This window comes from Meriones unguiculatus, chromosome 14 (assembly GCF_030254825.1).
Source record: "Meriones unguiculatus strain TT.TT164.6M chromosome 14, Bangor_MerUng_6.1, whole genome shotgun sequence".
Taxonomy (NCBI): domain Eukaryota; kingdom Metazoa; phylum Chordata; class Mammalia; order Rodentia; family Muridae; genus Meriones; species Meriones unguiculatus.
The window spans coordinates 46,259,607-46,278,599 of NC_083361.1; the positions used below are offsets into that span (position 1 = coordinate 46,259,607).

The 18,993-nt window shown below is 38.9% G+C and overlaps 1 protein-coding gene across 4 annotated transcripts in view; it reads left to right on the forward strand.

Moving 5' to 3' along the window:
* Positions 1-18,993, forward strand: part of Gabrb3 (gamma-aminobutyric acid type A receptor subunit beta3) — a 265,056-nt gene that overhangs the window by 188,467 nt on the left and 57,596 nt on the right. For 2 of the 4 annotated variants that reach the window (XM_060367239.1, XM_060367238.1), the window contains exon 4: positions 4,830-5,086. In XM_060367239.1, coding sequence (XP_060223222.1) covers positions 4,830-5,086 — 257 coding nt within the window. The remainder of the gene's footprint in view (positions 1-4,829; positions 5,087-18,993) is intronic. The other 2 variants (XM_060367240.1, XM_021648683.2) reach the window with 1 other exon arrangement.

An 18,993-nucleotide genomic window follows, 5' to 3' on the forward strand; every position in this document is an offset into this window, starting at 1 on the left:
ACATATGTAAACGTGTCAAGAGTACAGTGGAGTGGTCAGTATTCCCTGTCTTCAGCCATGACTCTGTTACTTGGATATATGTTCCCTTTTACTTATTTTATTGCAGTTTTGTCATTAGCATACAAGACATTAGATTAAAACATTTTTGAACGAAAAAAAAAAGAGTTCTAACACTCTTCAAACGTATGTGTGCATTCTCTTTTGAGACTCAGGAAATTTCTTGACTCTGAGTTGCTATAACATAAAAACAAACAAGTTACATGCTTCTAGCAGTCAACAGCATAGAATAAATTTTCTCTTTACAAAACAGAGAAATGGGGACACAACAAAGAAGTATTAGACTGAAGCAGTGCCCAAACCAAGGACAAATGTGAAATCTGGAACTCCTGGTGTAATCATCTGAGATCAAAAGGGCTTGAGTATCCTTATCCTTCAGCACTGCAAGCTTGTTGCACACATAATCTCTTCCTTAGCTCATTTCTACCCTTTGCATGCAATATTTACATGGCCATTATCTTAATATCTACATCGAAACTTGGCCTTTTCCATCACAGTTCATGCAATAAACCTCAGGCTTTTCTCTTCAAAAACTTTGGTGTAAGTCTCTATTCCTGTTTCTTTCTTTCTTTCTTTCTTTCTTTCTTTCTTTCTTTCTTTCTTTCTTTCTTTCTTTCTTTCTTTCTTTCTTTTTTCATTTTTCTTTCTTTCTTTCTTTCTTTTCTTCTTTCTTTCTTTCTTTCTTTCTTTCTTTCTTTCTTTCTTTCTTTCTTTCTTTCTTTTTTTTTCCATAAGTTTGCTCAAGTGTGGTATACTCTTGGCTTAATAAGACTAGCCTTGAGTTCTCAGGCTGGAATTAGCTGAGTAACACCATGTCTGGTTTTCTTTTTTCTTTTTTTTTTTTCAATGCAGTTTATTCAGGAACATTGAACAATCCTCGGACCCCGGGGAAAGCCAGCCCACAGCTTAAATAGCCTCTGGGTAGCCAACCCAGGCGTGCTACGGGGGCAATGCAGATAGGTCCACATACATGGAAGCAAGCCAGATCCTCAGCCTTAGCCAAATGTGGAATTGTTCGTGACAGAGAGCACTCACCATCGGGAAGGTGGAAGGCGGAAACCAGCTCCATCTTTAAGGCATAGCATTCCGCAGCTCTCTACAGTTCCCCCTTTTTGTTTTAGACGCATCAGGCAAGAGTAGAGGTCTGATCTCTGATATTAGAAATAAATTGGGACTTTGTACAGATGTTCATTTAGGTGTCATCCACCCAAAGAGCATCAGACCCATCCGATACCTTTTTCTCAGAGGCGGGACCTGGGGCATCAACCCGCATGCAATCAGACTTGCTCTTCTCTGGGTCCAAAGCGGCTGACCCTGAGTGCAGTGCTTAGCCTCGCATCCTGAGCGTAACATTTTAGCTTTTTATGGTATCCAACCATGCTTGGGGAGAATGTCCTGCTTCAATGGCTGTAAAGGCCTGAATGATCATGGCTGTATCACACTGTTGTGAGACTCTAATCTTGCATATATACCACAGGCAAACCAAGGACACCAACACCAGAAGGCCTGCTAACACTCCCATGCCCGCCCATTCCTTCAGATGATTCATGGCTGCAGCAATCCATGTTGATAATCCTGTGGCTAGTCCTGCGTCCACTCTGGTAGAATTTACTGTGACAATGGCCACTCTCAGCTGCTCCATCGTAGTATCGAATTCTCCAGTCCAATTACCTAAAATATAGCTAGACAATTGTTTAGACAGATTTGCAGCACAGGAAAAATTCTCATGTTGTATGCTAGTGACACAAAGTCCAGCATACTTTCATTGACAGCCAGGTTGAGCGATTTGCCATAGGGTATCAATTTGCTCCTGCAAGAGGTCAATCCTCTGATTGATTTCATTCTTTCATTTTTCTTGTCTATAACTAGTACTACTTCCACTAACTACCTGCCAGATTCTCCTGTCAGCTTGAAATATAACCTGGCTTGCTTGGACCATAGTTACATTGGTTTCTGTTAGCTGTTCAGACAAACCCTGTGTTAGTCTTCTTGCTCAGATGGGACGGTGCCCTGGGACTCGGGAGCCCACAAACCACACAGCTCTGAGAGGGGGAAATGGTATCCCAAAGAATGGGTATCTTGAGACATGGAAGCCGAGGAACCACACAGTTCTGAGAGGAGGCCTCTTCAGCAGAGGCATTGCAGCTTTTATGGTAGGATATTCACAGCTGAGCTAAGGAAATCAGGAGCTTCAGCTTTTCTGCTCTTCTCCCTTTCTTCCCTTTTTCTCTTCATTGTATCCTAGCTTTTTCCAATGACAGAGTCACACCAGGCAGCAAATCTCATAAAGGAGATAAAGGAGATTTATTGGGAGGGTCCAGGGTGTGGAGTGATGAATCCAGGGTTGGCTGCGCCTGCTCCCCAGAGAGGGCAGCAGGGAACTGAGTAGACACAGCCTTTATATAGGAATTCTTCGGGGTTGGAACATTCTAGGGCAGAGGTTTCCACAGTGAGGATTTCAAGCTTGGGAGAGTTTGGGGACTGGTGGATTTTCCTGTTCCAGGACTGGTACCTGAGAGCAATGTCCCTACTTCATTTTGTATTTAAACATAATATGTTTATTAATTCATTGAACATTTCATACCTGCATACTATGTGTTTTGATTTATCCACATTCTTCCTTTATCTCCTCCATGATTTGCCTTCTACCTCCACCCAAATTTATGAATATATATATTTATAAATATATATTCATAAATAAATATATATTCATAAATATATATTCAATATTTTCCATCACAAGATGCTCAGGTATGGAGAGGCCAGCATATTAGGAGATGGCAGCCAGAGAAAGAGTCACAAAAGGAGGGACACACCACACCATGGGGGAACAACATGGACACATGTTGCCAACATGAGTCAAGTGGTAGAAAGAAACTGTCACCTCTAAATAAAGGTTTTTATTGGGGTGTTCAGAAAAAGAACAGTTAAGGTAAACATCTCAGAGTTATCTAATTTAAGTGATTGCAAGGCTCCTAACCATAGAGACTTTTTTTCTCTAGTCATTTTGGTACCTAAACTGAGGCCACTAACCATTGAGAATCCTTGGTTGCTATGTCCAGTCTCCAAAAAGAAAGTGTTATGGTGTGGGTTCTGGATCTGTTGTCTTGGATATAAAGTGTGTGCTAATCGTCATGCTAGCTCTCGTGGTTGTCCCTCTGTAGTAAATGGATAATGCTGGGAGGGCAGCTCCCCCAGCTCAGAGGTGTTCCAGATGTCAAAGCATACAAAAACTAAGCCACATGGTTTAATGTACTTGGTAGTCACCCTGACACATGAAACTATGCTGGCTTTTACTGCATGATGCTCCCATTCCAGACTTCTCAGCCACTTGTGTGGGATCCAGTTTTGCTGCTCAGTCCACACACTTGTAATATGTAATTAGTAAATCAGCAAGTCCCAGGTTTGTCATGCTCTCTTCCTCTTAGGTAGCTTCCTGAGACCTATGACATCTTTTCCATGAAAATCTTTAGCTTGTAGTTAGAATGGAAGTGAACATCTGTATAGGACATACTAGGCTCAAAGCTCTATTCCTGGATGTTCCTGTAAAAAAAATCTATTTCTCAGGTATGTCATCATCATTAAAATTACAATAAAATCTTTGTGAAGACTCTAGCACACGAGTTTGCCCTCTTTCATTTCTCCTCTGCTTTTTCTGTGCCCTATGGCTTTGAAAGGCCCATTTGTTATGCTGGCGCCACACACAATCTAGGAATGCATTTTAACCCTGAACTGTACCTCCAATCCAGAATTTATGTTTTGTTTAGAGTTGGTTAGCATGTGTGAGTTTTCTTGCAACCTCTTGCTGGGCACATCTGAAGAGGACAGGTTGGCATCTGTGCTTTATCATTTTTAAGCATCTCTCTCTCTCTCTCTCTCTCTCTCTCTCTCACACACACACACACACACACACACACACACACACGATTTTCTATGTTCAGTCTTTGTGCTCTCCCACCGCACCCCAGTTAACTGTTTTGCCCATAACAACAAAAAGCCAAAAATAAGTTTGTGGCTCCCTGGGTGGGGATTTGTTGATTTTCTTGGTTGTATGCGGCAGTGAAGTAGTGTCCTTCTCCCATGTCCTGCTCTAGCTTCAGGTTACCATATTCTCTATGTCATCATGAGTTTATTTCCCAGTTAATGTAGTATAGTCAGGGTGAACGGAGAAAGAAAGAAAGAAAGAAAGAAAGAAAGAAAGAAAGAAAGAAAGAAAGAAAGGAAGGAAGGAAGGAAGGAAGGAAGGAAGGAAGGAAGGAAGGAAGGAAGGAAGAAACCATGTGAATGTTGGGACACAGAGCCCTCCTACAGGGCACTTCATCTCCAGTGGGTGTTTCTGGAATGCCTGCATTAATAGCCTTTGCAAGTGCAGAAAAGAGTTTCGACTTTATAGATAGAGTTCATCCATGGTACTTGATTCCAATGCTGTCTGCTTGGTGGGAAAGCATGTACCTAGAAAGTAAACCAAGGTTCCTGCTAGTCATCTGATTTTAAAATAATGCTTTCTTATTTCTTATTTCTGTTTGGTTGCCTCAACAAAATCAACCACCAGTCTGGTTCCTTTAACTAAGTTAAGTAAAATTTTATATATGGGCCATGCATCATTTCATATATTGTGCTTATTAAACTCGGTGTTTTTATTCCTAAGGGAGCACTGCTCTTTCTGCCCATTACAGGGTGTGAGATTCAGCCTGGATTTGTCATTGCATGCCAGTGTCACACCTCTGTTGAACACAAACTAATTTTCTTTCTTTTCTTTCTCTCCCCCCCAGGATTATACCTTAACTATGTATTTTCAACAATATTGGAGAGATAAAAGGCTCGCCTATTCTGGGATCCCTCTCAACCTCACGCTTGACAATCGAGTGGCTGACCAGCTCTGGGTGCCCGACACATATTTCTTAAATGACAAAAAGTCATTTGTGCACGGAGTGACAGTGAAAAACCGCATGATCCGCCTCCACCCTGATGGGACAGTGCTGTATGGGCTCAGGTCTGTCTGCTCTGCAGGGCTGCTGTATGGGCTCAGGTCTGTCTGCTCTGCAGGGCCAGTTTTGAAGCTATGTAGTGCACTGGCATTGAGTTTCTTGTTGAGATGATTATAGTAAGTGAGACCATGTCCTTAAATTAATTGGTAAATATCCGTGAAATATTCTGAGCTTTGCAGAAAAAGAAATCTCATCACTCTTAAGATTTGGGGCATCACTGTTACTATAAATAGTCACCAAAAGTTGCAAAGTAGCCTATTGGATAATTTGTATATAATTGGGTTGCCATATCTAAGAACACAGATTCCCATATCAGAGCAACAAAGACCTGTAGTTAATATTGTCCTGTCACTTGAGAAGCTTTAATAGTTTTTTTTTTTTTTTCAAAGCTAGCTGCACAGCTTAAAAAATATCTACAGAGCAGATTTAAGGTACAGCCTCAGCGGTACTCTGTGGAGCCAGTGCCACTGAGATTTATGGAGAGACTGAGCTAGAGGCTTCAATGGGAGATAGAGTTCTCTCCAGGCCTTACGATGTAGTTCCTCACCTGAAAACCAAGCTGCTTCCTGAGTTGCACAGAGGAGGTCCAGGACTTCCCTGCTTATTAGAAAATGACCTGGCCTTCTTGTGGTGCTCCATTCTGCAGCTTAATAATTGCCTATTATAACTTTCCTGAATGCTCTTCTTAAGTTCTTGGTCTTCACATGGATTTTACACTAATTTTGGTTCTGTGACATTGTTTGGTATAGAAGTGTGTATGTGCATGTCTAACTCTCTTGATGCCCTGACCTAGAAGTGTCCCTGCCTTCTAGGAGAAGCCCAAAGTTTTGAACAGAAACTTTGTGGGTTTCTCGGAGGAAAAAAAAAAAAACTGTTTCAAGTTTTAAGTCCACACCTTTTTTTAGAAGACTCCAATAGCTGAAAATGAATACCCAAACAAAAGGTGTTGAAATCTACATCCTGTGACTTGCAGAGCCTCTATGTGAGTGGAAAAAAATGCTTAACGTTGCCGTCCCTAGAAAATGCTGAACCCCTCTTTTACAAACCACAGTATTGGAGCAAAAGTGGAATTTCTGCCAAACCAGACCTTTCTAAATGTCATATGTCAATAAAAGTGTGGTGATGCTTCAAAAAAGTGTAGCCTGATGTTTCTGTGGTCAGGTTTAACATTTTCACAATGAGATATTTGGCTTCAGTGTAAGAGGTTCTGAGAGTACGTTGGAGAACTAAGGCATCTTGGGACATTAAATGGAAAGCCATGTACCTGCTTGTGTACTTCCATCATCAAAGCAGAGGCTGGCAGTATGTGTGTGTGTCATGCCTTTGTCTATATGTGTGTACAGGAGTGTAGGTACTTGTGTGTATCTGTGTGTGTGCATGTGTATGTACATGTGTGTAATGGAAGGAAGCTGGGAGCAAATATCAACTAAAATTAGTCTCTGACGTTTAGAGTTTTTTAATTGAAAACATGCTCTTTGGGTTCTCTTCATTTTAACTTTCATTTATTTATTTATTTATTTATTTATTTATTTATTTATGTTTAGTGTTTATTTATTTTTGCTGGGTGGTGGTGATGCAAGCCTGTAATCCCAGTACTCCACAGGCAGAGGAAGAGGCAGGTGAGGCTAGCCTGGTCTAGAGTGAGTTCCAAGACAACCAGAATACCAGAATTGTCAGGCTTGGTGCTAATATCTTTACCCAGAGTTGTACTGCTGGCCCTACAGTTTTATTTTCTTGCCAGAAGTGCAGCAAATCAATTTGCCATTATTAAAGTCAATGGACTTTAACTTTCAGGAATGGAAATAGAGTTATATGATACACATGCAAGTGCTATAATACATTTACATATTTCATTCTTTGGTGTTAAATTTAGTGCCAAACAATGGGTAAGAGTGAAAAATGAAAAGAAAGAAAAAAAAAAAGAAACCAACAAGAAAATACTTTAAAAAAAAAAACATTGTAACTTTAGCTCACACTTGGCATCAAAATTAAATAGTAATGCAGTAATAAGTCTGGGGTCCCTTTTGTAATGGCCTTTGCACAGCCATTTAAAAATAATCTTCTTGGTTGAGTTTCGACCAGTTACTGCAATCAGGAAGCAGCTTCCAATGTAGCCCATTTTTCCCCCTGAAAACAGTTGCCACCTGCTTTTCAAATATTTATTGAGAGCCTCTATTTCTGCAACAGTTCTTCAGATTTCTCTGGACCTACACAAATCACCATAAGTGCAGACTGGCATATCCTATGTATACAACCTCTGCACTGCGTCATCTGATTTTTTAGAATTTTGCTAGTCTACAAATTTCTATCCTGATACTCAAAACATTATATCTTCATAAAGTTTAACTTGAGCTTTTGAAAAAAGCTATTAGTAATCAAAGGTACTGATTATTTTTAAAAGTTCACATATACATTTATTCATCCTGGTCTAATCTATGAAATATATTCCAGTCTTTCATATAGAAACACATATAAAGTTTCTCTGTAAAAGTAAGGCACGAGTTCTCTTTTGAACTCCATACTATCCTCAGCCCTTGCTCTTTAATTTATAGAATTGTTGTTTGTTTATTAACTCATCTAAAGCTGAACACATTGTAATCACAATGCATAGAATCTACCTAGCCTACATCATGTCAGTGCTCAGTGGGGTAATACACTATACATCTTGGTTGTCTCTGTCTGGAAGCTGTGGATTTCTGCTGATCTCCAACAATATAACAGAAGCACCTGGGAAAAGAGCAGAATTCAACACCCAAAGTTGGTTCTCTTCTGAATGCCTTTTCCCTTTACACAGAAACATCAGAAAGCTGAAATTGACCCAGTGGTGTCTGTACTGTATGTGGGAATGGACGATAGAGACATACCAGCCAAACCCATAGGTTTTGCTGTCCTTCCATTCAGGAGGTGCTGCTGTGGAAGTCCCACCCAGCAGGAGGCAGTTTCCTCCTGGCTGTGAGTGTGAGTCGGACTGACCGCTCCTTAGACTTGCAGTTGAATTTCTCCCCTGTGGGACATTGGGCTTGTACTTCACCCTGTCTCTACAGCTGATGCCCACATTAGTGGTCAGTCACTACTTCGTGTCTCTGGGTTTCTTCTCATCCACATATAGACCATGGCACACTAGCATCAAGAAAGCTTCTGCATTTTCTGTAAAAGATAAAGATCTTTGGCTATAAACCAGAAGTGACATACACTAGTACGTCAGATAAATCACATTCTGGGAAAGCATTGATCTTTCACTCTGCTGATGGAGTGGTCCATGACTTCTTGAGAACAGGCATGCTCTACGGCTAATGAAAGATACTGGCACTGGGGATTGTTTCTCTCAGCTATTCCAGTGCTTGAGCTCAAGCTTTGCATGAGCTCTTTAATTGTCAGTAACTTGGACACAGCTGACCACAACAGCAGACTGAGCCTCTAGCATAGGCTCAGAAAGCTATGATCTTAGGGGATCTTTGAATGTGGCACAGTGCTATCCTGACATGGCATGCACCTTTCTTTGGGCAGGCATGCCTTTCAAGGTATCAGTAAGGATACCTAGGGCTCCTGGACTCAGGAACCCTCAGCTGTCCCTGTACATCTGACACCTTCTCTACTTTTTCATGCCATCTGTCAGAAGGTAGATCATCTTCCATCTCAGTGTTCTCTAACTTCTTTGGAATTATTGGGTCCTTTTTTGCCATTAAATACCTTTATTTGATCCATTAAACATTGGGTGTTTGTTTGTGCTAGGTGTTGATAAGGACGTTACAAATATAATGTCACTTGCCATATAACGCACTTGAGTTTGAATGATGGTCCTAAAAGCAAGTTAGCATATTTTACGGGAAATACGAAAATATTTTGGACAATACATTGTAATGTTCCTACATGCTGTTAAAAAAAACCACTGAAAATTGTTAATGGAACCATTCCTATGGCTAAAGATTTGAGTGAAGTATTAAATCAACCAAGAATGAGTTTCAAAAGATCCAAATTTAGTCTTATAATTGACCTAGCTTCTTATTTCGAAATTGTATTTTTTATGGTCCTTCACTCCAGTTATCTATGTACTCCAGAAAATACCTGGTCTCCTAGAGATATTGGGTCCAACATGTTTGGTCTCCCCTGAGCCCAGCTTCATGTCACAGCTTTATGCAATGCTTTTCATGGCCTTGTTTTTAGTATTCTGTGCCACACCATGCAGCTTCAGCAGCTCTCTGAAGAGTTTGGGAAGCATCTATGATCCCCTCATTCTTGCATCTTTTATGCTTCCAAAACCAGTACTATGAGGATTGCACTGACAAGTTTGTCAGCCATCTTGGGATGAACTCTTCCCACTTTGGACTGTATTAACTGATTCTTCTGTGTATAGTTTCTTGGAGCTGAAAGTCTTCAGGCTTTTTCTTTCACAATTTGGAAGCTTAAATAGTAATATTTTGACCTAAGGGTACAATTCTCATTGTTCTAGTACAGCCAAGAAGGTTGTTTCTTTATGGTCCTTATCGTTTTAATGTTTCAGCCTCTCTTTTGGCATGTGCATTGGCTGTAACATTAAGCTCCCTTGTGCTCTTTTTCTCTCTAAGTTACATTTTGTATTTCTTCTGTCTCACTTGCTCTTTTTTATTATATATCTGCATAAGAGTTATCAGTAATAATCAATTCACAGAATCAACATTATGCTGATGCTGACAAAAATACATAAAAAAAGAAAGGACCCAATATTTTTAGTATAACCTTGGGCAAGGTTTTAGGACAAGGGCAGAAAGCATCCACATCACTTTTCAAAATATTCCATGACTTTTCTCGAGCCCAGTTACTAATAGTGAAATTTGAAACCTCTACCTTCCATATTTCTTTCAGCATTACTGCCTTATAGGCTCTAAAAGGAATGGCCCATTAAACTCTGCTCATGGCTTTCTAGTTCAAGGTTTCAAAGTCTTCCACATTCCTCCCCAAAATTCAAATGGTCAGGTTCTTTACAAGAGCACGTCTTTAGTACCAATTTTTGTATTAGTGACTTTATTAAAATAATTTCTATTTTTTTATATTAATCACAGGTTATTTACTTTGTATGCCAGCTGTAGCACCCACCCTCATCTCCTCCCTGTGCCTTTCCAAGTCCATTGATAGGGGAGGTCCTATCAATGGTCAGAAATATTCCCTGTTCTGCTTACTAGAAACCCACTTGGATACTGAGCTGCCAAGGGCTACATATGAGCAGAGATTCTAGGTTATAACCATATATGGGCCTTGGTTGGAGAAACAGTCTCATAAAAGACCCCTGTTCCCTGATACATTTGGTCCTTGTGGAGCTCCTATCCTCTCCAGGTCATACTAACTCCCCCTTCTTTCATATGATTCCTGCACTCTGACGAAGTTTTGGTTATGAATCTCAGCATCTGCTTTGATACACTGCTAGGTAGAGTCTTTCAGAGGCCCTCTGTGGTAGGCTCCTCTCCTGTTGCTTGTTTTCTCTTATTTCCAATGTCCATCCCATTTGTCTTTCTAAGTGAGGATTGATCATTTTACCCCAGATCCTCTTTCTTGTTTATCTTCTTTAGGTGTAAAGATTTTAGTATTTTTATCCTATCTTATAGGTCTAGTACTTACTTATGAGTGAGTATATACCCTGTGTGTCTTTGTGCTCCTGGGATACTTCACTCACGATGATCTTTTCTAGATCCCACCATTTGCCTGCAAATTTCATGATTTCCTTGTTTTTAATTGCTGAGTAGTATTTCATTGTGTAAACGTATACCACAATTTCTGTTTCCATTATTCCATTGATGGACATCTGGGTTGTTTATTAGGTTCTGGCTATTACAAATAAAGCTGCAACAAACATGGTTTAGCAAATGTCTCTGTTGTGTACTTAAGCATCTTTTGAATATATGCCTAGGAGTGATATAGCTGGATCTTGAGGAAGGAGCATTTCTAATGGTCTGAGAAAGCACCAGATTTATTTCCAAAGTGGTTGTACAAGTTTACATTCCCACCAACAATGGAAGAGGGTTCTCCTTTCTCCACAATCTCTCCAGCATGTGTGGTTATTTGAGTTTTTGATCTTAGCCATTCTGATGGGTGTAAGGTGAAATCTCAGGGTTGTTTTGATTTGCATCTCTCTGATGGATAAGGATGTTGAGCATCTCTTTAAGTGTTTCTCTGCCATTCTATATTCTACAGAGAATTCTCTGTTTAGCTCTGTTCCCCATTTTTTAATTAGATTGCTTGATTTATTGCCTTTTAACTTCTTTAGTTCTTTATGTATTCTGGATATCAGCCCTCTGTCAGATATAGGGTTGGTGAAGATCCTTTCCCAGTCCGTAGGCTGTCGTTTTGTTCTGACAACAGTGTCCTTTGCTTTACAGAAGCTTTTCAGCTTCATGAAGTCCTATTTATTGATTGTTGCTCTTAGAGCCTGTGCTATTGGTATTCTGTTCAGGAAGTTGTCTCCTGTGCCAATGACTTCTAGGTTCTTCCCCACTTTTTCTTCTAACCGATTTAGTGTATCTGGTTTTATGTTGAGGTCTTTGATCCACTTGGACTTTAGCTTTTGTTCAGGGTGATAAATATGGATCTATTTTCATTTTTCTGCATGTAGACATCCAGTTGGACCAGTACCATTTGTTGAAGATGGCTAAGAAAGAAATCAGGGAAACAACACCCTTCACAATAACCACTAGTAACATAAAGTACCTTGGGGTGACTCTAAACAAGCAGGTGAAAGACCTGTTTGAAAAAAACTTCAAGTCTCTGAAGAAAGAAATTGAAGAAGATATCAGAAGATGGAAAGATCTCCCATGCTCATGGATTGGTAGGATTAACTTAGTGAAAATGGCCATTCTGTCAAAAGCAATCTACAGATTCAATGCAATTCCCATCCAAATACCAACACAATTCTTTACAGACCTTGAAAGAAAAATTATCTACTTCATATGGAAAAATAAGAAATCCAGAATTTCCAAAACAATCTTGTTCAACAACAGATCATCTGGAGATATCTACATCCCTGATCTCAAGCTGTACTACAGAACAATAGTAATAAAAACTGCATGGTATTGGCATAGAAGCAGAAAGGTGGATCAATGGAACTGAATAAAAGACCCAGAAATAAACCCACACACCAATGAATACTTGATTTTTGACAAAGAAGCCAAAGCCATTCAATGTATTTGTGACTTTTTATTGTTGTGGTAAAACGCTATAACTGAAAGAGTCATATAGTCATATTTTGGCTTACAGTTCCAGAGTGAGAGGCTATAGTAGCAGAGGGGGCATGGAGGCAGGTATCCAAGAGCAGAAAGATGAGAGATTACATCATTAGTCACAAATATAAAGTAAAGCGATGAAACTGGAAGTAGGGGTCAGGCTGCCTGCCCTCAATGACATAATTCTTACAGCAAAGCCACACTTTCCAAAGGTTCCATATCCACCTCAATACCATCAAACTGTGCACTAAGTATCAAATGCATGAGCTATGGAAGATACTTCTCACTCAAATTAACACAATACCCCAAACTATCCAACCATTCTAATCTCTTTTTCCTCCCACAAATTTGGTTAACCCTCCCAAACATTTTAGTTTTAAACTGACATTGTTTTCTGTACTGAATTTTTCTTCATTTAAAATAGTTTTTTTCCTTATATCTTTTGCCTGCTCCATTGCACTGATTTTGATTTCCAGAGCAATGATGATCTGACAGTGTACAGCACCAGCTCATTCTCCTGTGACATAGGTGTCGTGTATGCCCATCATCAAGATGATGGTACTTCATGTTTAGGGTAACTAGTATGTATTCTTCCCAGATAGGGAGGTGTGTGTGTGTGTGAGAGAGTCTATTAAATACTTTCTAGAAATTGTGATATACATTGAAGTATACCAAATGAAACATGCACCAGTTTGCAACATTTGTATTTAACACTATTAATATGATCATCAATTGTAGAGCACTTTCTTAAATGTCAGAATTAGATATTAACACTTCAGGCTGTGTTTATATGGCCATTTTTATGTGCCTGTTACGTATTAATTTTCTATCTTGATTCACTGTTAAATGTTTATTTTTATTATATATTAACAATTTATAATTGCATGTATTTATTGTAAAATGATGTTATGATTAATGTATGCAGTGTGGAATGATTGAATCAAACCAGGTATCACATTTCTTCTTAAATATTTAATCTCCTCTGTGGTGAATATGCTTGAAATTTCCTTTTAGGAATTTATAACCAGCAATTTAAAAATATACAGTATACTTGTTCTCCATGCTGTGTAATGGATCTGAAAAATAATTTTCCTTTTTGATATTTCATATAATTTGACAGTTATCATCTCCTTCCTTCTTCTCCCAGTCTTTTCTAACCCCATTCTGCTATCTATTTTTGAGTTTGATTGGGTTATTTGCTAAATACAGCATACCTGTTTTTCTCTGCCTGGCGTATTTGATGTCAGAATGTTTTATAGTTACATCCCGGATGCCACAAAGGACAGAAGCTTTGTTGTTAACTAGACAGTGTTGTGATGTTTATGCCATGCTTTCTTCTCTGTTAATGTGGCTAATGGTAGTTTGGTAGATTTCATAACTTCACAGTTGTGAACAATGTTGCACATGTATGGGAGTGTAGATACCTCTTTGACAAACTGATTTAAAATTGTTTGTGTAAGTAGGGACTTGGTAGTTCATTTGTTTTGTTACTATTATTTTAGTGACTTAAAACCCTCCATAACACATTCTATAATGGCTTTGCTAACTCATATTCCAACCAACAGAGCACAGGGTATTCTTGTCTTCCCATCCTAGCCAATACTTCTCGATTTTCATGATAGTCATCCTTAGAGAGACAGTAGTGTGACAACTGCTATGTAGAAGCTGTGTGTGTGTGTCGCACATAAGTGTCATATTCTACTAAATATGCCAGTGCACTACATATGTTTTTTGATTTTTTGTGTTTTGTTATTATGAATCAAGATTTCTCTTTCTGCATGCTCTGTAATAGGGTCTATGATATAAGGCTATCTATTTATATGAAGTTTCCTTTAAATATTTGTATGTAAATATATCCTTCATGTGGAAATATTTGGGGCAGATTTTTATTCATTAATTGAGAATTTTGCACAATGCATTTTGATCATATCTAGTTGTTCCTGAAACTTCTCCCAAATCTATCCCTCTTCCATATACACAACCAACTTTATGTCTTTAAAAAAAATATGTGTGGGGGGGGATATTTCAAGTTTCCATGTATCTGTTGAGACTTGCTTTGTGTCCAAGCATGTGGTCAGCTGATATCTGTTCAGTTGATTGGACTTATGTTATTATCTATGATTAGCTCTAGCAGTGCCCTGTATTTGGTGCATAAATGTCTTGAATTTCAAAAAAATAATAATAAATCCAATTTGTGCTGCCCATGTATCCTTAGTTGTTTGACCTCCCACTGGGACATGGTCAATCTATCAGGGCTACACTCTTGAGGAAAACTGATTCTCCCTCTCCCAGAAGCTAACAGTTGGCAATAGCCCCCCGATAGTGGTGAAACTTCATTGCCATCTCTCCTCTTAAAAAAAAAGTTTTAGTTTTATTAATTACAGTTTACTCGCTTTGTATCCCAAACTGTAGCTCCCTTCCCTATCCCCTCTCAATCCCACCTTCCTTCCTCTTCTTCTCTTATGTCCCTTCCCAGTCCAGTAATAGGGGAGGTCCTCCTCCCCTTCCATCTGATCCTAGTCTATCAGGTCTCATCAGGAGTGGTTTCATTGTCTTCCTCTGTGGACTGGTAAGGCTGCTCCCCCCTCATGTGAAGGTGATCAAAGAGCTATGAGATTTGGTCTGGTGTGCAGCTGCCCTACTGTGTTCAGAAAGCACTGTTTCATTGCAGTTATCCACTTCCTCTGGATTCTACAATCTTTCCTCTTCCACAATAATTCCTGAGCCTTTGGTACTAGTAGGGGTATGATATGGATGTCCATTCAAAGCTAAGAGTTCAGCTGTCATTTATTTTCTGGACCTTTATCAGTTGTGGGTCTTTGTAATAATCTCCATCTACTGTAAAAAGAAGCTTCTCTAATGAGTGTTAAGAGGAACCTTAATCTATCGTTAAAAGGAAAACTCATTAGGAATCAGATTAATACTATGTCCATTTAGCAGAATAAAACCCTGTGGCCTAAGGCTTATTTGATCACAGGTTCTTCTTCTGATGGTGGTGCCAGTCAAGAGTTTCTTCTTGTGAGCTGGCCTTAAATCCAATCAGAATGTAGTTGTCTTATCCCATGTTCTTGCCATTACTGCCCCAGCAGGCACAGTTTGCCAGGGAAGTCATTATTGTAGCTTGCTGCGTTCACAATTGGGAAAATTCCTGATTACTTTTATCCTTTGATAGTGTGTATAGCCCCTTTTAGTATTATGAAAGTCATCCAGTTGGTATGAATCTTCTAGGAAAGTACCAGATTGATTTCTCTGTGTTCTATGACTTAAGCATATGGTGTTTTTCATTATTAAGAACAAGTTATAAAGGGTAATCAATAGCATTGGCAATGATAGGTAATGTTGAAATCTATAGGACTACCAGCAACTCCAAAAGCTAGAACCTTTTCCTATCACTGGGTCTTTTATTTGTTAGCCTTTGTTTTCTGGTAAGTTCATTGTTGCCTTGTTAATATAACACCAGTTTACCTCTTTGAGTGTGTGTTTGTATGAGTATTAGGAAGCTTCTACAACTGTAACTTTCTGTACATTTTCAAAGGGCTTTACTGTTATTTGTCTCTCTCCATATTCTTTCCTTTACCCTGACTCCCACCCCAAAACCATTTTAATCTTTCCTGTTCCATCATCACTTTACTTCTTTATATCACTGTGTTATGTCTCCCTTGAAAGCTCTCCCATTGGCCCTTACCAATTTCCATGCATTTATGAGTATTCCAAATGAGATGCACATATCTGACTATCCAAAGCTTATATCCACAGATAAAAGAAAACATTGGAGGTTAGTCTATCTGGCTCTAATTTACCTTTTGCTGACTGATTATTTCTAGGTCTATCCATTTACCAGAGAGAATTCCATAAGTTTGTTTTTATTAGCAACCAGACAGCCATTCATCAGCTGATGGACCCGAAGACTGTTTTCAATTCTTATCTACTATGAGAGTAGCATAAACACGGATGAGCAGTCATCTCTATAGTAGGATATAGAGTCCTTGTGGTATTTGCTGAAGAGTAGCAGAGCTGGGTCATGTGGTCTAGCTTTTTGAGGAATCGTGTATTCCTATTGTGGCTTCACCAAGCTGCACTCTCACTATCAGTAAATGTTCTCATTTCTGCACATAATATTGTCATTTGTAGTTTTGATCTTAAATATTCTGTATGGGGTAAGATGAAATCTCAAAACAGTTTTAATTTGGATGTCTCTGACCAATAAGGATGTTGAATTTTTTTAAAAAATATTTCTCAGCCACTTATATTTTATCCTTTGAGAACTCTATTTAGTTGGGTTGTTTGATTGTTTGATGTACAGAGTTTTGAATGTTTCTTGTGTAATCTAGATTATACTCTCTGCGGGAAGTATAACTGGTAAAGTTATTTTTCTTCATTCTGAAAGCTGCTGATTTGCTTGAGTGTTAGTAGCTTTTGCTATATAGAGGCTTTTTACCTTGATGAGGTCCCATTTTCTAATTATAGGTCTTGATGCTTGCACTTCAGAGCCCTGTTCAGGAAGTTCTTTCCTGTGACAAGGAGTTCAGTTGAATTTTCTATTTTGTCCTCTGTCTGATTCAGGTTTTTAGAATTCTTTTTTTCTTTTTCTTTTTCTTTTTTTTTTTTTTTTGGATCTTTGATCCATTTGGAGTTGAGTTTTGTGAGGAATGGGAGATAAAGAAGTATCCAATTTTGTTGTTCAACATGTTTCTATTTGGGTTGGCCGGTATCATTTTTTTTTGAAGGTGCTGGTATTTTTGGTTGGTTAGTTTTATTTTTTCTTCCATGTGTATTTGTGGTCCCTTTGTCAAAAATATGTAGCTTTAGGAATGTGGGCTTAAATCGTGGTCCTAAGTTCTATTTCACTGATTGTGAGTCTATTTTAGGCCAGTACCATCCTATTTTAATTACTATAATTCTGTAGCATAACTTGAAATATGGGATTTTTTTTCTGTATGTTTGCACCAAAATTAGATTTAATTTTATCCTTAAATGCTTATCAGATTTTCCTTTGAAAGTTTCTGCCTCAAGAAATCTGTCCCAACATGTTAAAATGATGAAGTCTATTTTCCTCCAGCGTTAGGAACAGCCATGCTACCCAGAGTGGGAATTTTGGTGTTGGGACCTTTGCCTATTTTATCTGGTTTTTCAAATGTCTTCTATAAAGTTGTTCAGAATATTCTTTTTTTTTAGAAGAAAGAGTTTAATGGGTGCTTACAGTTCACAGGATAAGTTGACAATCATCACGGCAGGTAGAATGGCAGGCCAGCAGGCAGGCATGCATACAGGCAGGCATAGTGCTGGATCAGTAGTTGAGAGCTTTCAACCTGGTCCACAAATGGAGGACAGAGAGAAAGGGCTAACTGGAAGTGGCTTAGGGTTTTGAAACCTCTAAACCCATCACCAGTAGCATACCTCCTCCAAGAAGGCCACACCTCTTAATCCCTCCCAAACATTCCACCAAATAATGAGCAAACAGAAATATGCTCTTTGGGTGGATGACACCTAAATGAACATCGGTACAAAGTCCCAATTTATTTCTAATATCAGAGATCAGACCTCTACTCTTGCCTGATGCGTCTAAAACAAAAAGGGGGAACTGTAGAGAGCTGCGGAATGCTGTGCCTTAAAGATGGAGCTGGTTTCTGCCTTCCACCTTCCCGATGGTGAGTGCTCTCTGTCACGAACAATTCCACATTTGGCTAAGGCTGAGGATCTGGCTTGCTTCCATGTATGTGGACCTATCTGCATTGCCCACGTGGCATGCCTGGGTTGGCTACCCAGAGGCTATTTAAGCTGTGGGCTGGCTTTCCCCAGGGTCAGATGATTGTTCAAGGTTCCTGATTAAACTGCATTGAAAAAAATTCTTCATTAAATGTTCATGTTAACCATGTGTTTAGAGTGAAAACCTGTTGAACAGAATATTCTTTTTTTTTAAATGCATACTACTTTGAATTTCACTATCATGTTTATGGTCTCTTCATATTTTCTTGTCTGTCCTGAGAATTCATGTTTTTCAGAAAAAAATAATTTTGGTTTGAATTTTAATTAATTATATTACCTATTACAACCATATTGCTTTATTATATTCTTTGTTATTTTTTTTTTCAGTGTTAAAACTATTTATTTCAATCCAGGCTTAGGCAGTATAACACCACTCCTTTAACTCCAAGACTCAGAAGGCAGGAGCAGTGGTGTTGCCATAATGTACAGGCCAACCTAGGCTACAGAGTAAAATACTATTTTATTTTACTTTTATAGTCTAAGCTTTGATAATTTCTGCTCTATTTTCATGAACACCCTCCTATCTTTGTATAGATTGTTCTGTTAAAGATTGGCACTGATGAAATGGAGGGAAAAAGGTTCCAAGATCTTGTTTCCTGTAGAATCATGGGAACTGAAGCAATTTTGTACAATCACTGAAAAAGTGGCCCAGGCAACATAGCAACAGCCCAAATACACGATCAAGAAAATCTGTATTCAGTGGGGAGATTTGGGCAGTATTTGCTTTCTAGTTCCTAAACAGTTCCTTAGGAGGACTTGAGAGTATCACATCCTATTTTCTAGTTCTTCACTAACATCAGAGGGAGGAGATAAGACCTTTGTTTTAAGTTATCAAGTTGTATTTTGAACTCTATGCAGAATACCTAGAGGACTGAAGCAATGAGTGCTCTGTCCTGTGTAACTCGGAATGTAGACAAGGGTTGTAAAGGCTGCAAAATGACAGTGACACATGGTGCCCTTATCAAGGACATAAAATAAACCACAAAAAGCAC